The 16,797-nt window shown below is 37.0% G+C and overlaps 1 protein-coding gene across 2 annotated transcripts; it reads right to left on the reverse strand.

Annotated features, from left to right (window-relative positions):
- Nucleotides 1-3,263: 3,263 nt before the first annotated feature.
- On the reverse strand, nucleotides 3,264-16,759 carry LOC133541219 (protein TsetseEP-like). Of its 2 annotated transcripts, none has more exons than XM_061884437.1 (4): nucleotides 16,550-16,759; nucleotides 10,008-10,752; nucleotides 5,838-5,944; nucleotides 3,264-3,652 (listed from the first exon to the last, which is right to left on the reverse strand). In XM_061884437.1, exons 1-4 carry the CDS (start codon nucleotides 16,757-16,759, stop codon nucleotides 3,491-3,493), a joined length of 1,224 nt encoding a protein of 407 aa, XP_061740421.1. In that variant the 3' UTR covers nucleotides 3,264-3,490. The 2 variants fall into 2 exon arrangements, with proteins under 2 accessions (XP_061740421.1, XP_061740422.1); XM_061884438.1 differs by having other exon boundaries at nucleotides 3,266-3,652; nucleotides 5,845-5,944.
- Nucleotides 16,760-16,797: the final 38 nt, after the last annotated feature.

Below are 16,797 nucleotides of genomic sequence, written 5' to 3' on the forward strand. Positions count from 1 at the left end.
GTTGATTGATGAGGGTGATGTAGATGTTGATTAGTGATGTTGATGGATGAGAGTGATGTAGATGTTGATTGATTAGTGATATTGATGGATGAGAATGATGTAGATGTTGATTGATTAGTGATGTTGATTGATGAGAGTGATGTAGATGTTGATTGATTAGTGATGTTGATGGATGAGTGATGTAGATGTTGATTGATTAGTGATGTTGATGGATGAGAATGATGTAGATGTTGATGGATGAGAGTGATGTAGATGTTGATTGATTAGTGATGTTGATGGATGAGAATGATGTAGATGTTGATTGATTAGTGATGTTGATTGATGAGAGTGATGTAGATGTTGATTAGTGATGTTGATGGATGAGAGTGATGTAGATGTTGATTGATTAGCGATGTTGATGGATGAGAATGATGTAGATGTTGATTGATGAGAGTGATGTAGATGTTGATTAGTGATGTTGATGGATGAGTGTAGATATTAATTGATTAGTGATGTTGATGGATGAGAATGATGTAGATGTTGATTGATTAGTGATGTTGATTGATGAGAGTGATGTAGATGTTGATTAGTGATGTTGATGGATGAGAGTGATGTAGATGTTGATTGATTAGCGATGTTGATGGATGAGAGTGATGTAGATGTTGATTGATTAGTGATGTTGATGGATGAGAATGATGTAGATGTTAATTGATGAGGGTGGTGCAGATGTTGATTAGTGATGTTGATGGATGAGAGTGATGTAGATGTTGATTGATTAGTGATGTTGATTGATTAGTGATGTTGATTGATGAGAGTGATGTAGATGTTGATTTATTAGTGATGTTGATGGATGAGAGTGATGTAGATGTTGATTGATTAGTGATGTTGATGGATGAGAATGATGTAGATGTTGATGGATGAGAGTGATGTAGATGTTGATTGATTAGTGATGTTGATGGATGAGAATGACATAGATGTTGATGGATGAGAGTGATGTAGATGTTGATTGATGAGAGTGATGTAGATGTTGTGACCAGAATGCAAAAGTCAGTCTTCTTGAACATTTGATTTATTTTCTGGAGAAGATTTACAACATTAGAGCAAGAAAGGTCCAACATTTCTTCTGGAACATTCCTGCTGCTTGTGTTCCTTCTCCAGCGTGTAAACCTTGAGGCTTCTATGTCCTTCAACAAGATGCTGCTGTCTAGTGGGAAGTCAAACATGCAACCTCAGTGAGTACAAGTGTCTAGTGGGGAGTCAAACCTGCAACCTTAGTGAGTACAAGTGTCTAGTGGGGAGTCAAACCTGCAACCTTAGTGAGTACAAGTGTCTAGTGGGGAGTCAAACCTGCAACCTCAGTGAGTACAAGTGTCTAGTGGGGAGTCAAACCTGCAACCTTAGTGAGTACAAGTGTCTAGTGGGGAGTCAAACCTGCAACCTTAGTGAGTACAAGTGTCTAGTGGGGAGTCAAACCTGCAACCTTAGTGAGTACAAGTGTCTAGTGGGGAGTCAAACCTGCAACCTCAGTGAGTACAAGTGTCTAGTGGGGAGTCAAACCTGCAACCTCAGTGAGTACAAGTGTCTAGTGGGGAGTCAAACCTGCAACCTCAGTGAGTACAAGTGTCTAGTGGGGAGTCAAACCTGCAACCTTAGTGAGTACAAGTGTCTAGTGGGGAGTCAAACCTGCAACCTCAGTGAGTACAAGTGTCTAGTGGGGAGTCAAACCTGCAACCTTAGTGAGTACAAGTGTCTAGTGGGGAGTCAAACCTGCAACCTTAGTGAGTACAAGTGTCTAGTGGGGAGTCAAACCTGCAACCTTAGTGAGTACAAGTGTCTAGTGGGGAGTCAAACCTGCAACCTCAGTGAGTACAAGTGTCTAGTAGGGAGTCAAACCTGCAACCTCAGTGAGTACAAGTGTCTAGTGGGGAGTCAAACCTGCAACCTTAGTGAGTACAAGTGTCTAGTGGGGAGTCAAACCTGCAACCTCAGTGAGTACAAGTGTCTAGTGGGGAGTCAAACCTGCAACCTCAGTGAGTACAAGTGTCTAGTGGGGAGTCAAACCTGCAACCTTAGTGAGTACAAGTGTCTAGTGGGGAGTCAAACCTGCAACCTCAGTGAGTACAAGTGTCTAGTGGGGAGTCAAACCTGCAACCTTAGTGAGTACAAGTGTCTAGTGGGGAGTCAAACCTGCAACCTCAGTGAGTACAAGTGTCTAGTGGGGAGTCAAACCTGCAACCTCAGTGAGTACAAGTGTCTAGTGGGGAGTCAAACCTGCAACCTTAGTGAGTACAAGTGTCTAGTGGGGAGTCAAACCTGCAACCTCAGTGAGTACAAGTGTCTAGTGGGGAGTCAAACCTGCAACCTTAGTGAGTACAAGTGTCTAGTGGGGAGTCAAACCTGCAACCTTAGTGAGTACAAGTGTCTAGTGGGGAGTCAAACCTGCAACCTTAGTGAGTACAAGTGTCTAGTGGGGAGTCAAACCTGCAACCTCAGTGAGTACAAGTGTCTAGTGGGGAGTCAAACCTGCAACCTCAGTGAGTACAAGTGTCTAGTGGGGAGTCAAACCTGCAACCTCAGTGAGTACAAGTGTCTAGTGGGGAGTCAAACCTGCAACCTTAGTGAGTACAAGTGTCTAGTGGGGAGTCAAACCTGCAACCTCAGTGAGTACAAGTGTCTAGTGGGGAGTCAAACCTGCAACCTTAGTGAGTACAAGTGTCTAGTGGGGAGTCAAACCTGCAACCTTAGTGAGTACAAGTGTCTAGTGGGGAGTCAAACCTGCAACCTTAGTGAGTACAAGTGTCTAGTGGGGAGTCAAACCTGCAACCTCAGTGAGTACAAGTGTCTAGTGGGGAGTCAAACCTGCAACCTTAGTGAGTACAAGTGTCTAGTGGGGAGTCAAACCTGCAACCTCAGTGAGTACAAGTGTCTAGTGGGGAGTCAAACCTGCAACCTCAGTGAGTACAAGTGTCTAGTGGGGAGTCAAACCTGCAACCTCAGTGAGTACAAGTGTCTAGTGGGGAGTCAAACCTGCAACCTTAGTGAGTACAAGTGTCTAGTGGGAGTGGGGAGTGAGTGACATGTGTTCAGAGTGAGTACAAGTGTCTAGTGGGAGTGGGGAGTGAGTGACATGTGTTCAGAGTGAGTACAAGTGTCTAGTGGGAGTGGGGAGTGGGGAGTGAGTGACATGTGTTCAGAGTGAGTACAAGTGTCTAGTGGGAGTGGGGAGTGAGTGACATGTGTTCAGAGTGAGTACAAGTGTCTAGTGGGAGTGGGGAGTGGGGAGTGAGTGACATGTGTTCAGAGTGAGTACAAGTGTCTAGTGGGAGTGGGGAGTGGGGAGTGAGTGACATGTGTTCAGAGTGAGTACAAGTGTCTAGTGGGAGTGGGGAGTGGGGAGTGAGTGACATGTGTTCAGAGTGAGTAAAAGTGTCTAGTGGGAGTGGGGAGTGAGTGACATGTGTTCAGAGTGAGTACAAGTGTCTAGTGGGAGTGGGGAGTGAGTGACATGTGTTCAGAGTGAGTACAAGTGTCTAGTGGGAGTGGGGAGTGAGTGACATGTGTTCAGAGTGAGTACAACTTGAGCTGCTCCTCCATGTCTCCTTCTGTCACTTCCAGCACCTCCTGGTTCTCCCTCAGCAGCAGCAAGATGGCTGCCAGCTGCTCCTGTTGCACTCTGGGTAGACATGAAGGATGCTGGACTTGATTCATACTTCATGTTTGATTCATACTTCATGTTTGATTCATACTTCATGTTTGATTCATACTTCATGTTTGATTCATACTTCATGTTTGATTCATACTTCATTTCTACTTCATTCATGGTTCTTACATGATTCATAATTCATACTTGATTGATAGTTTGTACTAGATTTAAAGTTCATACTTGATTCATAGTTTTTACTAGACTTAAAGTCCATACTATATTTGTAGTTCATACTTGATTTCTACTTGACTCATAAGTCATACTTGATTCTTAGTTCATACTTGATTCTTAGTTCATACTTGATTCTAAGTTTGACTCATAAGTCATACTTGATTCTTAGTTCATACTTGATTCTTAGTTTATATATGATTCATAGTTCATGCTTGACTCATAATTCATACTTGATTCTTAGTTTGACTCATAAGTCATACTTGATTCTCAGTTCATACTTGATTCTAAGTTTGAATCATAAGTCATACTTGATTCTTAGTTCATACTTGATTCTAAGTTTGACTCATAATTCATACTTGATTCTTAGTTCATACTTGATTCTAAGTTTGACTCATAAGTCATACTTGATTCTTAGTTCATACTTGATTCTAAGTTTGACTCATAAGTCATACTTGATTCTTAGTTCATACTTGATTCTTAGTTCATACTTGATTCTAAATTTGACTCATAAGTCATACTTGATTCTTAGTTCATACTTGATTCTAAGTTTGACTCATAATTCATACTTGATTCTTAGTTCATACTTGATTCTAAGTTTGACTCATAAGTCATACTTGATTCTTAGTTCATACTTGATTCTAAGTTTGACTCACAATTCATACTTGATTCTTAGTTCATACTTGATTCTAAGTTTGACTCAATGTTCATACTTGATAGTTCATATTTGATTCATACATCATACTTTAAGTTCATACTTTATTTTTAGTTCATACTTGATTCAAAGCTCGTACTTGATTCATAGTTCATACTTGAGTCATAGTTTATACTTGATTTTAAGTTCTTACTCAATTTTTATTTCATACTTGAGTCATAGTTTATACTTGATTTTAAGTTCTTACTCAATTTTTATTTCATACTTGATTTATAGTTCGTACTTAATTTCCACTTGATTCATACTTCATCATTGATTGACTTTTCACACTTGATTCATAGTTCATACTTGATTCATAGTTTATATATGATTCATAGTTCATGCTTGACTCATAATTCATACTTGATTCTTAGTTTGACTCATAAGTCATACTTGATTCTTAGTTCCTACTTGATTGATAGTTCATACTTGAGTCATATTTTATACTTGATTTTAAGTTCTTACTGTATTTTTAGTTCAAACTTGTTTTATAGTTCATACTTGATTTATACTTGATTCATAATTCATACCTTATAGTACCTCATACTTGATTCATATGTCATGCTTAATTGTTTATACTTGATTCATACTTGATTAACTGTTCACACTTGATTTATAATTCATACTTGATTCTTAGTTCATACTTTATTCATAGTTCATACTTGATTGACTGTTCATACTTGATTCATAGTTAAAATTTGATTGACTTCATACTTGATTCATAGTTTATACTTGATTCATAATTCATACTTGATCCATATTTAATACTTGATTGACTGTTCACACTTGATTCATAGTCCATACTTGATTTCTTAGTTTATAGTTTATTGACTGTTCATATTTGATTCATAGTTCATACTTGATTTATACTTAATTGATTCATAGATCATACTTGATCCATAGTATACACTTGATTTATTAATCATACCGGATTCTTAGTTCATACTTGATTCTTAGTTAATACCTGATTCATAGTTCATACTTCATTCATAGTTCATACTAGTTTCTTAGTTCATGCTTTATTCATAGTTCATACTTGATTCGTAGTTTAACCTTGAGTCTTAGTTCATACCTGATTCTTAGTTCATACTTGAGTCATTATTCATACTTGATTCATTATTGTAGCTGTGTACAGTGTCACCTATGAACATTAGTGCCACTTAGCTGTGTCCAGTGTCATCTGTGAAAATTAGTGTCACCTATGAACATTAGTGCCTCCTGTGTAGTGTCACCTATGAACATTAGTGCCGCCAACTAGGTGTAAGCTATGAACATTAGTGCCACTTATTCTACCAATGACCTCTGCTCCTCCTCCATCTCTTCCTTGCTCATCAGAGTCTCCAACTTGTTTCGTTTCTTTCCAGGAGAGAAGCAAACTTTTTCTTGGGAGGTTGCCGCTTCTGAAAAAAACAAAAATCTACAATTGTTAGGACGTTTTATTTTGAAAATCGCTCACATGTTCTCGTTTTATTGTGACGATCTGTTACCACTGCTTTTACCATAGTGTGACCATCTTTTGATTCACGTGATCTCTCACTACATGTTACTTTTATTGGGACAATCTTTTATGATTCACTTTTGTAGTACTTTCTTAAAAAAAAAACACTTTTGTAGTACTTTCTTCAAAACAAACCACTATTGTAGTACTTTCTTAAAAAAAAAAACTTTTGTAGTACTTACTTCAAAACAAACTACTTTTGTAGTACATACTTCAAAACAAACTACTTTTGTAGTATTTACTTCAAAACAAACCACTTTTGTAGTATTTACTTCAAAACAAACCACTTTTGTAGTACTTCAAACAAACCACTTTTGTAGTACTTACTTCAAAACAAACCACTTGTTTGTTACTTACTTCAAAACAAACCACTTTTGTAGTAGTCACTTAAAAACAAACTACTTTTTTAGTACTTACTTCAAAACAAACCACTTTTTTAGTACTTACTTCAAAACAAACCACTTTTGTAGTAGTCACTTAAAAAACAAACTAGTTTTGTAGTACTTACTTCAAAACAAACTACTTTTGTTGTACTTACTTCAAAACAAACTACTTTTGTAGTACATACTTCAAAACAAACCACTTTTGTAGTATTTACTTCAAAATAAACCACTTTTGTAGTACTTACTTCAAAACAAACCACTCTCGTAGTACTTCAAAACAAACTACTTTTTTAGTACTTACTTCAAAACAAACCACTTGTTTAGTACTTACTTCAAAACAAACCACTTTTGTAGTACTCACTTAAAAACAAACTACTTTTTTAGTACTTACTTCAAAACAAACCACTTTTTTAGTACTTGCTTCAAAACAAACCACTTTTGTAGTAATTACTTCAAAACAAACCACTTTTGTAATACTTACATCAAAACAAACCACTTTCGTAGTACCTACTTCAAAACAAAGTACTTTCGTAGTACATACTTCAAAACTAACTACTTTCGTAGTATTTACTTCAAAACAAACCACTTTTGTAGTACTTCAAAACAAACCACTTTTGTAGTACTTACTTCAAAACAAACCACTTTTGTAGTACTTACTTCAAAACAAACCACTTTTGTAGTACTTACTTCAAAACAAACCACTTGTTTAGTACTTACTTCAAAACAAACCACTTTTGTAATAGTCACTTAAAAACAAACTACTTTTTTAGTACTTACTTCAAAACAAACCACTTTTTTAGTACTTACTTCAAAACAAACCACTTTTGTAGTAGTCACTTAAAAAACAAACTACTTTTGTAGTACTTACTTCAAAACAAACTACTTTTGTTGTACTTACTTCAAAACAAACTACTTTTGTTGTACTTACTTGAAAACAAACAACTTTCGTAGTACATACTTCAAAACAAACTACTTTCGTAGTATTTACTTCAAAACAAACCACTTTTGTAGTAGTCACTTAAAAACAAACTACTTTTTTAGTACTTCAAAACAAACTACTTTTTTAGTACTTCAAAACAAATCCCTTTTGTAGTAGTCACTTAAAAACAAACTACTTTTGTAGTACTTACTTCAAAATAAACTACTTTTGTAGTACATACTTCAAAACAAACCACTTTTGTAGTAGTCACTTAAAAAACAAACTACTTTTGTAGTACTTAAAAACAAACTACTTTTGTTGTACTTACTTCAAAACAAACTACTTTTGTAGTACATACTTCAAAACAAACAACTTTTGGAGTATTTACTTCAAAACAAAACACTTTTGTAGTTATTCAAAACAAACCACTTTTGTAGTACTTCAAAACAAACCACTTTTGTAGTACTTCAAAACAAACCACTTTTGTAGTACTTACTTCAAAACAAACCACTTTTGTAGTACTTACTTCAAAACAAACCACTTTTGAAGTACTTCAAAACAAACCACTTTTGTAGTACTTACTTCAAAACAAACCACTTTTGTAGTACTTACTTCAAAACAAACCACTTTTGTAGTAGTCACTTAAAAACAAACTACTTTTTAGTACTTACTTCAAAACAAATCACTTTTGTAGTAGTCACTTAAAAACAAACTACTTTTGTAGTACTTACTTCAAAACAAACTACTTTTGTAGTACATACTTCAAAACAAACCACTTTTGTAGTAGTTACTTAAAAAACTAACTACTTTTGTAGTACTTACTTCAAAACAAACTACTTTTGTTGTACTTACTTCAAAACAAAATACTTTTGTAGTTCATACTTCAAAACAAAAAACTTTTGGAGTATTTACTTCAAAACAAAACACTTTTGTAGTTCTTCAAAACAAACCACTTTTGTAGTACTTACTTCAAAACAAACCACTTTTGTAGTATTTACTTCAAAACAAACCACTTTTGTAGTACTTACTTCAAAACAAACCACTTTTGTAGTACTTACTTCAAAACAAACCACTTTTGTAGTAATTACTTAAAAAAAAAAACATTTGTTTAGTACTTACTTCAAAACAAACCACTTTTGTAGTAGTCACTTAAAAACAAACCACTTTTGTAGTAGTCACTTAAAGACAAACAACTTTTGTAGTACTTACTTCAAAACAAACCACTGTCGTAGTACTTACTTCATAAGCAACTACTTTTGTAGTACTTACTTCATGACAAACTACAAAAGCAGTGAAGTAGTCAGGTTGTGTAAAAGGTAAATAAAAGGAGAATACAACAAATCCTTTTCAACTTATATTCAATTGAATAGACTGCAAAGACAAGATATTTCATCTTCACACTGACAAACTTTGGTATGTTTTGCAAATAATCATGAAGTTAGAATGTAATGTCAGAAACACATGGCAAAAAAGGCATTTTTACCAGTGTGTTACATGGCCTTTCCTTTTAACAACACTCAGTAAAGGTTTGGGAACTGAGGAGACACATTTTTGAAGTGGATTTTTTTCCCATTCTTGCTTGATGTACAGCTTAAGTTGTTCAACAGCCTAGAACACGTTCACACTACAACAGTGCCCATGGTTATTTTCCTCTTTGGTCCACAATTTCCAAAAACAATTTGAAATGTGGACTCGTCAGACCACAGAACACTTTTCCACTTTGCATCAGTCCGTCTTGGATGAGCTCGGGCCCAGCGAAGCGTTTCTGGGTGTTGTTGATAAATGGCTGAGTCTTTGCATAGCAGAGTTTTAACTTGCAGCGACCCATGTGGTGATATCCTTTACAGACTGATGTGGCTTTTTGGATGCAGTAGCGCCTGTGGGGATCCCAGGTGTGTAATCTCATGGCTTACGTGCAGTGATTTCTCCAGATTCTCTCAACCTTTTGATGATATTACGGAGCATAGATGGTGAAATCCCTAAATTCCTTGCAATAGCTGCTTGAGAAATGTTGTTCTTAAACAATTTGCTCACACATTTGTTGACAAAGTGGTGACCCTCGCTCGTCCCGTCCTTGTTTGTGAATGAGTGAGCATTTCATGGAAGCTGCTTTTATAGCCAATCATGGCACTCACTTGTTCCCAATCAGCCTGTTCACCTGTGGGATGTTCCAAATAAGAGCATTCCTCAACTTTCTCACTCTTTTTTGCCACTTGTGCCAGCTTTTTTAAAACATGCTGCAGCCATCAAATTACAAATGAGCTAATATTTGCAGGAATGAACAAAGTTTGTCAGTGTGAAGATGAAATACCTTGTCTTTGCAGTCTATAAGTTGAAAAGGATTTGTTGTATTCTCTTTTTATTTACCTTTTACACAACCTGACTACTTCACTGCTTGTGTAGTTTGTAGTGCGTACTTCAAAACAAACATGCGCACAAACACACAAACGTTGAAGCACTCTTTAGTTAAGCATGTCTGAAACAGATGGTGGCTCCGCCTACAAACACGCTAAGCGGTTACACAATCACCATGGCAACCTGATCGTTTTTGGTTGACACATTTTCCGTGGTCACATGACTTCCTGGTACGGAAGCAGGAAGTTACACCACTTAAAACAGGAAAGAGTAAAAGTAGGATTACGTCAGAGGCGGAAGAGGCTTACCTTTAATCTCTGGGTCTGTTCCAAACTTGGTTTCTGGCTCAGCAACAGGTTCAAGGTTCTCTTCTGGGGATCTTGAAACCAGATCATTTGTATTCACGGATCCTGAAACCGACTCAGCCACGACCTCTAAGACCTCTTCAGGTTTGAATTCAGACTGGAAATCAGGTTCTAGTTCTGAAACTGGCTCTTCTTCTTTAACGACCTGTGGTACTGACACTTGGTCCGAACCTGGTAATGGAACACAAACTGTTTCAAGCTCTGGTTCAGAGAAGGGTTTTGGATACGGATCCCTCTGTGCCTCTGAAATCTGTTTCTGTGCAGGATCTGGTGCTCGTTCGGAAACTTGTTCTGGGATACAATTTGTGTGTGCAACTGTCTCCAGCTGAGCAACAATTTTTGGTGCTACCAGTGGTTGTGGTACGGGTTCTAAAGCACTTGCTTGTTCTGGCTGAGGGGCCACTTCTAGAAGTGAAATATTTGAGAAGACTGACTCAGAACTAGAAGGTAATTTGCTGACTGACTGATTCGCTGGAAGGAGTTCTGGAACTTTAGGCCTCGTTGATGATGCCAAAAATGGGTCGAGCAGTGAAACTGGTTCTGAGATTGAATTCGGAAGTGTTTCTGGAGCAGACACTGATTCTGAATCAGAATCTTTGGATGTTCCAAGGAGAGTACCTAGAGAGGATTCTTTGACCGGTTCTGGAGTTTCTCCTGAAACGGATGTTGATGGTGCTTCTGGGACAGCCTAGCAAGATAAAATGTGAACATGTTAGCCTCGTCTTTTGATGTCCACAAGTCAACTGGAGTTTGTCAGTTCTAATGCTTTTGGTGCAAAGGAAGGAACCTAGACCCTGGTCCTTCAGGGACTTCTAGCCTTTTACATCCACTAGACCCAATGTTTTGCTTCAAGGACTGGTTGGACCACAAGATTCTTTTGGTGTCTCCATGGAAGCAAACTAATGCACTTGAAGCTGGTACATCCTCCAATCAAGTAAAACAGTCTTGTTGGTGGACCTTGACTGCTGAAGGACAGTTGAACCCTGGGTGTGACCTTGTCACTTCCAGCTGACACAACAACACATGAAGCCTCTTCCAGCTGACACATGGACCTTGTGAAGAAACACTAAAGGGACTTTTTGCTGGAAACACTGCAAGGACCTTTTATTAGGAACACTGAAGGGACTTACCTATTTAATAATACCACCTTAACAATTGACAACCAAACAATTACACAAGGCAATTCGGTAAAGAGTTTTGGTATTATTTTCCACCCAACTTTCTCGTTTGAGTCACACTTTAAGAGTGTTACTAAAACAACTCTCTCCTTTTGAGTCACGCATTAAGAGTGTTACTAAAACAACTCCCTCATTTGAATCACACATTAAGAGTGTTACTAAAACAACTCCCTCGTTTGAGTCACACATTAAGAGTGTTACTAAAACAACTCCCTCGTTTGCATCACACATTAAGAGTGTTACTAAAACAACTCCCTCGTTTGAGTCACACATTAAGAGAGTAATTAAACAACTCACGTTTGAGTCACACATTAAGAGTGTTACTAAAACAACTCTCTCGTTTGAGTCACACATTAAGAGTGTTAATAAACAACTCCCTTGTTTGAGTCACACATTAAGAGTGTTACTAAAACAACTCTCTTGTTTGAGTCACACATTAAGAGTGTTAATAAACAACTCTCGTTTGAGTCATACATTAAGAGTGTTACTAAAACAACTCTTTCGTTTGAGTCACACAAGAGTGTTACTAAAACAACTCTCTCGTTTGAGTCACACATGAGTGTTACTAAAACAACTCTCTTGTTTGAGTCACACAAGTGTTACTAAAACAACTCTCGTTTGAGTCACACATTAAGAGTGTTACTAAAACAACTCTCTCGTTTGAGTCACACGAGTGTTACTAAAACAACTCTCTTGTTTGAGTCACACAAGTGTTACTAAAACAACTCTCGTTTGAGTCACACATTAAGAGAGTAATTAAACAACTCTCGTTTGAGTCACACATTAAGAGTGTTACTAAAACAACTCTCTCGTTTGAGTCACACATTAAGAGTGTTAATAAACAACTCCCTTGTTTGAGTCACACATTAAGAGTGTTACTAAAACAACTCTCTTGTTTGAGTCACACATTAAGAGTGTTAATAAACAACTCTCGTTTGAGTCATACATTAAGAGTGTTAATAAACAACTCTCTCGTTTGAGTCACACATTAAGAGTGTTAATAAACAACTCTCGTTTGAGTCACACATTAAGAGTGTTACTAAAACAACTCTCTCGTTTGAGTCACACATTAAGAGTGTTACTAAAACAACTCTCTCGTTTGAGTCACACATTAAGAGTGTTACTAAAACAACTCTCTCGTTTGAGTCACACATTAAGAGTGTTACTAAAACAACTCCCTCGTTTGAGTCACACATTAAGAGTGTTACTAAAACAACTCCCTCGTTTGCATCACACATTAAGAGTGTTACTAAAACAACTCCCTCGTTTGAGTCACACATTAAGAGAGTAATTAAACAACTCACGTTTGAGTCACACATTAAGAGTGTTACTAAAACTCTCTCGTTTGAGTCACACATTAAGAGTGTTAATAAACAACTCCCTTGCTTGAGTCACACATTAAGAGTGTTACTAAAACAACTCTCTTGTTTGAGTCACACATTAAGAGTGTTAATAAACAACTCTCGTTTGAGTCATACATTAAGAGTGTTACTAAAACAACTCTTTCGTTTGAGTCACACAAGAGTGTTACTAAAACAACTCTCTCGTTTGAGTCACACATGAGTGTTACTAAAACAACTCTCTTGTTTGAGTCACACAAGTGTTACTAAAACAACTCTCGTTTGAGTCACACATTAAGAGTGTTACTAAAACAACTCTCTCGTTTGAGTCACACGAGTGTTACTAAAACAACTCTCTTGTTTGAGTCACACAAGTGTTACTAAAACAACTCTCGTTTGAGTCACACATTAAGAGAGTAATTAAACAACTCTCGTTTGAGTCACACATTAAGAGTGTTACTAAAACAACTCTCTCGTTTGAGTCACACATTAAGAGTGTTAATAAACAACTCCCTTGTTTGAGTCACACATTAAGAGTGTTACTAAAACAACTCTCTTGTTTGAGTCACACATTAAGAGTGTTAATAAACAACTCTCGTTTGAGTCATACATTAAGAGTGTTACTAAAACAACTCTCTCGTTTGAGTCACACATTAAGAGTGTTAATAAACAACTCTCGTTTGAGTCACACATTAAGAGTGTTACTAAAACAACTCTCTCGTTTGAGTCACACATTAAGAGTGTTACTAAAACAACTCTCTCGTTTGAGTCACACATTAAGAGTGTTACTAAAACAACTCTCTCGTTTGAGTCACACATTAAGAGTGTTACTAAAACAACTCTCTCGTTTGAGTCACACATTAAGAGTGTTACTAAAACAACTCTCTTGTTTGAGTCACACATGAGTGTTACTAAAACAACTCTCTTGTTTGAGTCACACAAGAGTGTTACTAAAACAACTCTCGTTTGAGTCACACATGAGTGTTACTAAAACTCTCTTGTTTGAGTCACATTAAGAGTGTTACTAAAACAACTCTCGTTTGAGTCACACATGAGTGTTACTAAAACTCTCTTGTTTGAGTCACATAAGAGTGTTACTAAAACAACTCTCGTTTGAGTCACACATTAAGAGTGTTGCTAAGACAACTCTCTCGTTTGAGTCACACATTAAGAGTGTTACTAAAACAACTCTCGTTTGAGTCATACATTAAGTGTTACTAAAACAACTCTCGTTTGAGTCACACATAAAGAGTGTTACTAAAACAACTCTCGTTTGAGTCACACATTAAGAGTGTTACTAAAACAACTCTCGTTCGAGTCATACATTAAGAGTGTTACTAAAACAACTCTCTCGTTTGAGTCACACATTAAGAGTGTTACAAAAACAACTCTCTCGTTTGAGTCACACATTAAAAGAGTAAACAACTCTTGTTTGAGTCACACATGAGTTTTACTAAAACAACTCCCTCGTTTGAGTCACACATCAAGAGTGTTAATAAACAACTCCCTCGTTTGAGTCACGCATTAAGAGTGTTACTAAAACAACTCTCTCGTTTGAGTCACACATTAAGAGTGTTACTAAAACAACTCTCTCGTTTGAGTCACACATTAAGTGTTACTAAAACAACTCTCTTGTTTGAGTCACACATTAAGAGTGTTACTAAAACAACGTTCTCGTTTGAGTCACACATTTAGAGTGTTAATAAAACAACTATCGTTTGAGTCACACATTAAGAGTGTTACTAAAACAACTCTCGTTTGAGTCATACATTATGAGTGTTACTAAAACAACTCTCTCGTTTGAGTCACACATTAAGAGTGTTACTAAAACAACTCTCGTTTGAGTCATACATTAAGAGTGTTACTAAAACAACTCTCTCGTTTGAGTCACACATTAAGAGTGTTAATAAACAACTCTATTTTGAGTCATACATGAAGAGTGTTACTAAAACAACTCTCTTGTTTGAGTCACACATTAAGAGTGTTACTAAAACAACTCTCTCGTTTGAGTCATACATTAAGAGTGTTACTAAAACAACTGTCTTGTTTGAGTCACATATTAAGAGAGTAATAAAACCACTCTCGTTTGAGTCACACATGAGTGTTACTAAAACAACTCTCTTGTTTGAGTCACACAAGAGTGTTACTAAAACAACTCTCGCTTGAGTCATACATTAAGAGTGTTACTAAAACAACTCTCTCGTTTGAGTCACACATTAAGAGTGTTACTAAAACAACTCTCGTTTGAGTCATACATTAAGAGTGTTACTAAAACAACTCTCTCGTTTGAGTCACACATTAAGTGTTACTAAAACAACTCTCTCGTTTGAGTCACACATTAAGAGTGTTACGAAAACAACTCTCGTTTGAGTCACACATTAAGGGTTACTAAAACAACTCTCGTTTGAGTTATACATTAAGAGTGTTACTAAAATAACTCTCTCGTTTGAGTCACACATTAAGAGTGTTACTAAAAGGGCCTTCTTTTATCTCCGTAATATCACTAAAATGTGTTCCATTTTGTCCACTAGCGACGCGGAGATCCATGCGTTTGTTACATCTCGTCTCCCTTACTGTAACCTATTATTTTCATGTCTACCTATGTCTAGCATTAAAAGATTACAGTTGATAGAAAATGCAGCTGCTAGGCTTTTGACAAGATCAAGAAAGTTTGATCATATTACACCTATACTGTTTATTCCTTTATATACCTATACTGCATAGACCTCTTCACATATATACCCACAGTGTATATACATACATATATACCTATAGTGTCTCACCTGCACTGTCTTCCTGTGCACTTAAGATGTGACTTTAAGGTTTTACTACTTCGGTACAAAATACTACACGGTTTGTCTTGCTGATTGTATTGTACCATATGTCCCGGCAAGAAATCTGCCTTTAAATGCACTCCGGCTTATTAGTGATTCCCAGAGCCCAAAAAAAGTCTGGGGGCTATAGAGCGTTCTCTATCGGGGCTCCAGTACTCTGGTATTTTCTAGCAGTACCACTTAGAGAAGCTACCTCAGTAGAAGCATTTAAGTCCCATCTTAAAACTCATTTGTATACTCTGGCCTTTTAAATAGACCGCCCCTTTTAGACCAGTTGATTTGCCGTCTGTTTTCTGCTCTGCTACCCTTCTCCTTCGTGGAGAGGAGGGCATCTGCCGTCTCCTCCAAGTTTTCTCATTGTTATCCCATTAGGTTGAGTTTTTCCTTGCCTTGATGTGGTATCTGAGCCCAGGATGTCGTTGTGGCTTGTGCAGCCCTTTAAGACACTGGTGATTTAGGGCTATATAAGTAAACTTTGATTGATCTATTGAACTTTTAATTGGGAACACCAAAAATACTTTTTATTAGAAACACTGAAGGGACTATTTATTAGGAACACTGCAAGGCCTTTTTAATTGGAGCATTGAAGGGACTTTTCATTGGTAACACTGCAAGGACCTATGATGAGGATTATTGCATGCTAAAACTCCAGCAAACAGCTAAAAGGTGACTTTGCCATTAGCTTAATGTTTAATTTAGCTTTTTGAAAGGTCACAAAGGTGGAGGACTGGGATCAAATGCTGACATGTTGGAACTAAGAGTTGCGGCTAATATCTGGTCAGAGTGATGAGGACATGTTTGTTAAAGTATTTATCAATGATAATCTATGCTAACATTTATGAAAGTTTAAAAAACTACATTCATCTGTGATGATTAAAGTATAACATTATTAATCTACAATGACATGGTATATAATGATACAAACAAAATGAATGTCTAATTATGGCAAAGATGAAAATACAAATATTTTCCAGCATTTTCACATATTGGTAGGTTGTGATTAAAAATAGAATCATCAGTAATTGTGCACAAGGAATTGCTATTATTTGTGGGACTAATGTTGCAATATTGTAGCCATTGAAATTAGATCATGTTAAAGAAGACACACATGAAGTCAGAAAAAAGTCAACCACCTGAGGCTGAAGTTGGATCTCCTTGTTTGCGCTGGAGGAAAGCGGGGTATTGGACTTCCTGTGCAGGACGGCGGCCAAAAGCAAGGCGACAATGGCGGTGAAAAAGAAGACGAGGCTGAACTGCAGCTCCATGATGAAGAGGATGAGGAGGATGAAGAGCACACGGCTGTCTTCTAATCCTGCACACGTGCAAACACCACCCACACACATCCTCTGCACTTTCAAAATAAAGGCTGTTGAGATGTGAA

Source organism: Nerophis ophidion, linkage group LG23 (genome assembly GCF_033978795.1).
Source record: "Nerophis ophidion isolate RoL-2023_Sa linkage group LG23, RoL_Noph_v1.0, whole genome shotgun sequence".
Classification (NCBI taxonomy): domain Eukaryota; kingdom Metazoa; phylum Chordata; class Actinopteri; order Syngnathiformes; family Syngnathidae; genus Nerophis; species Nerophis ophidion.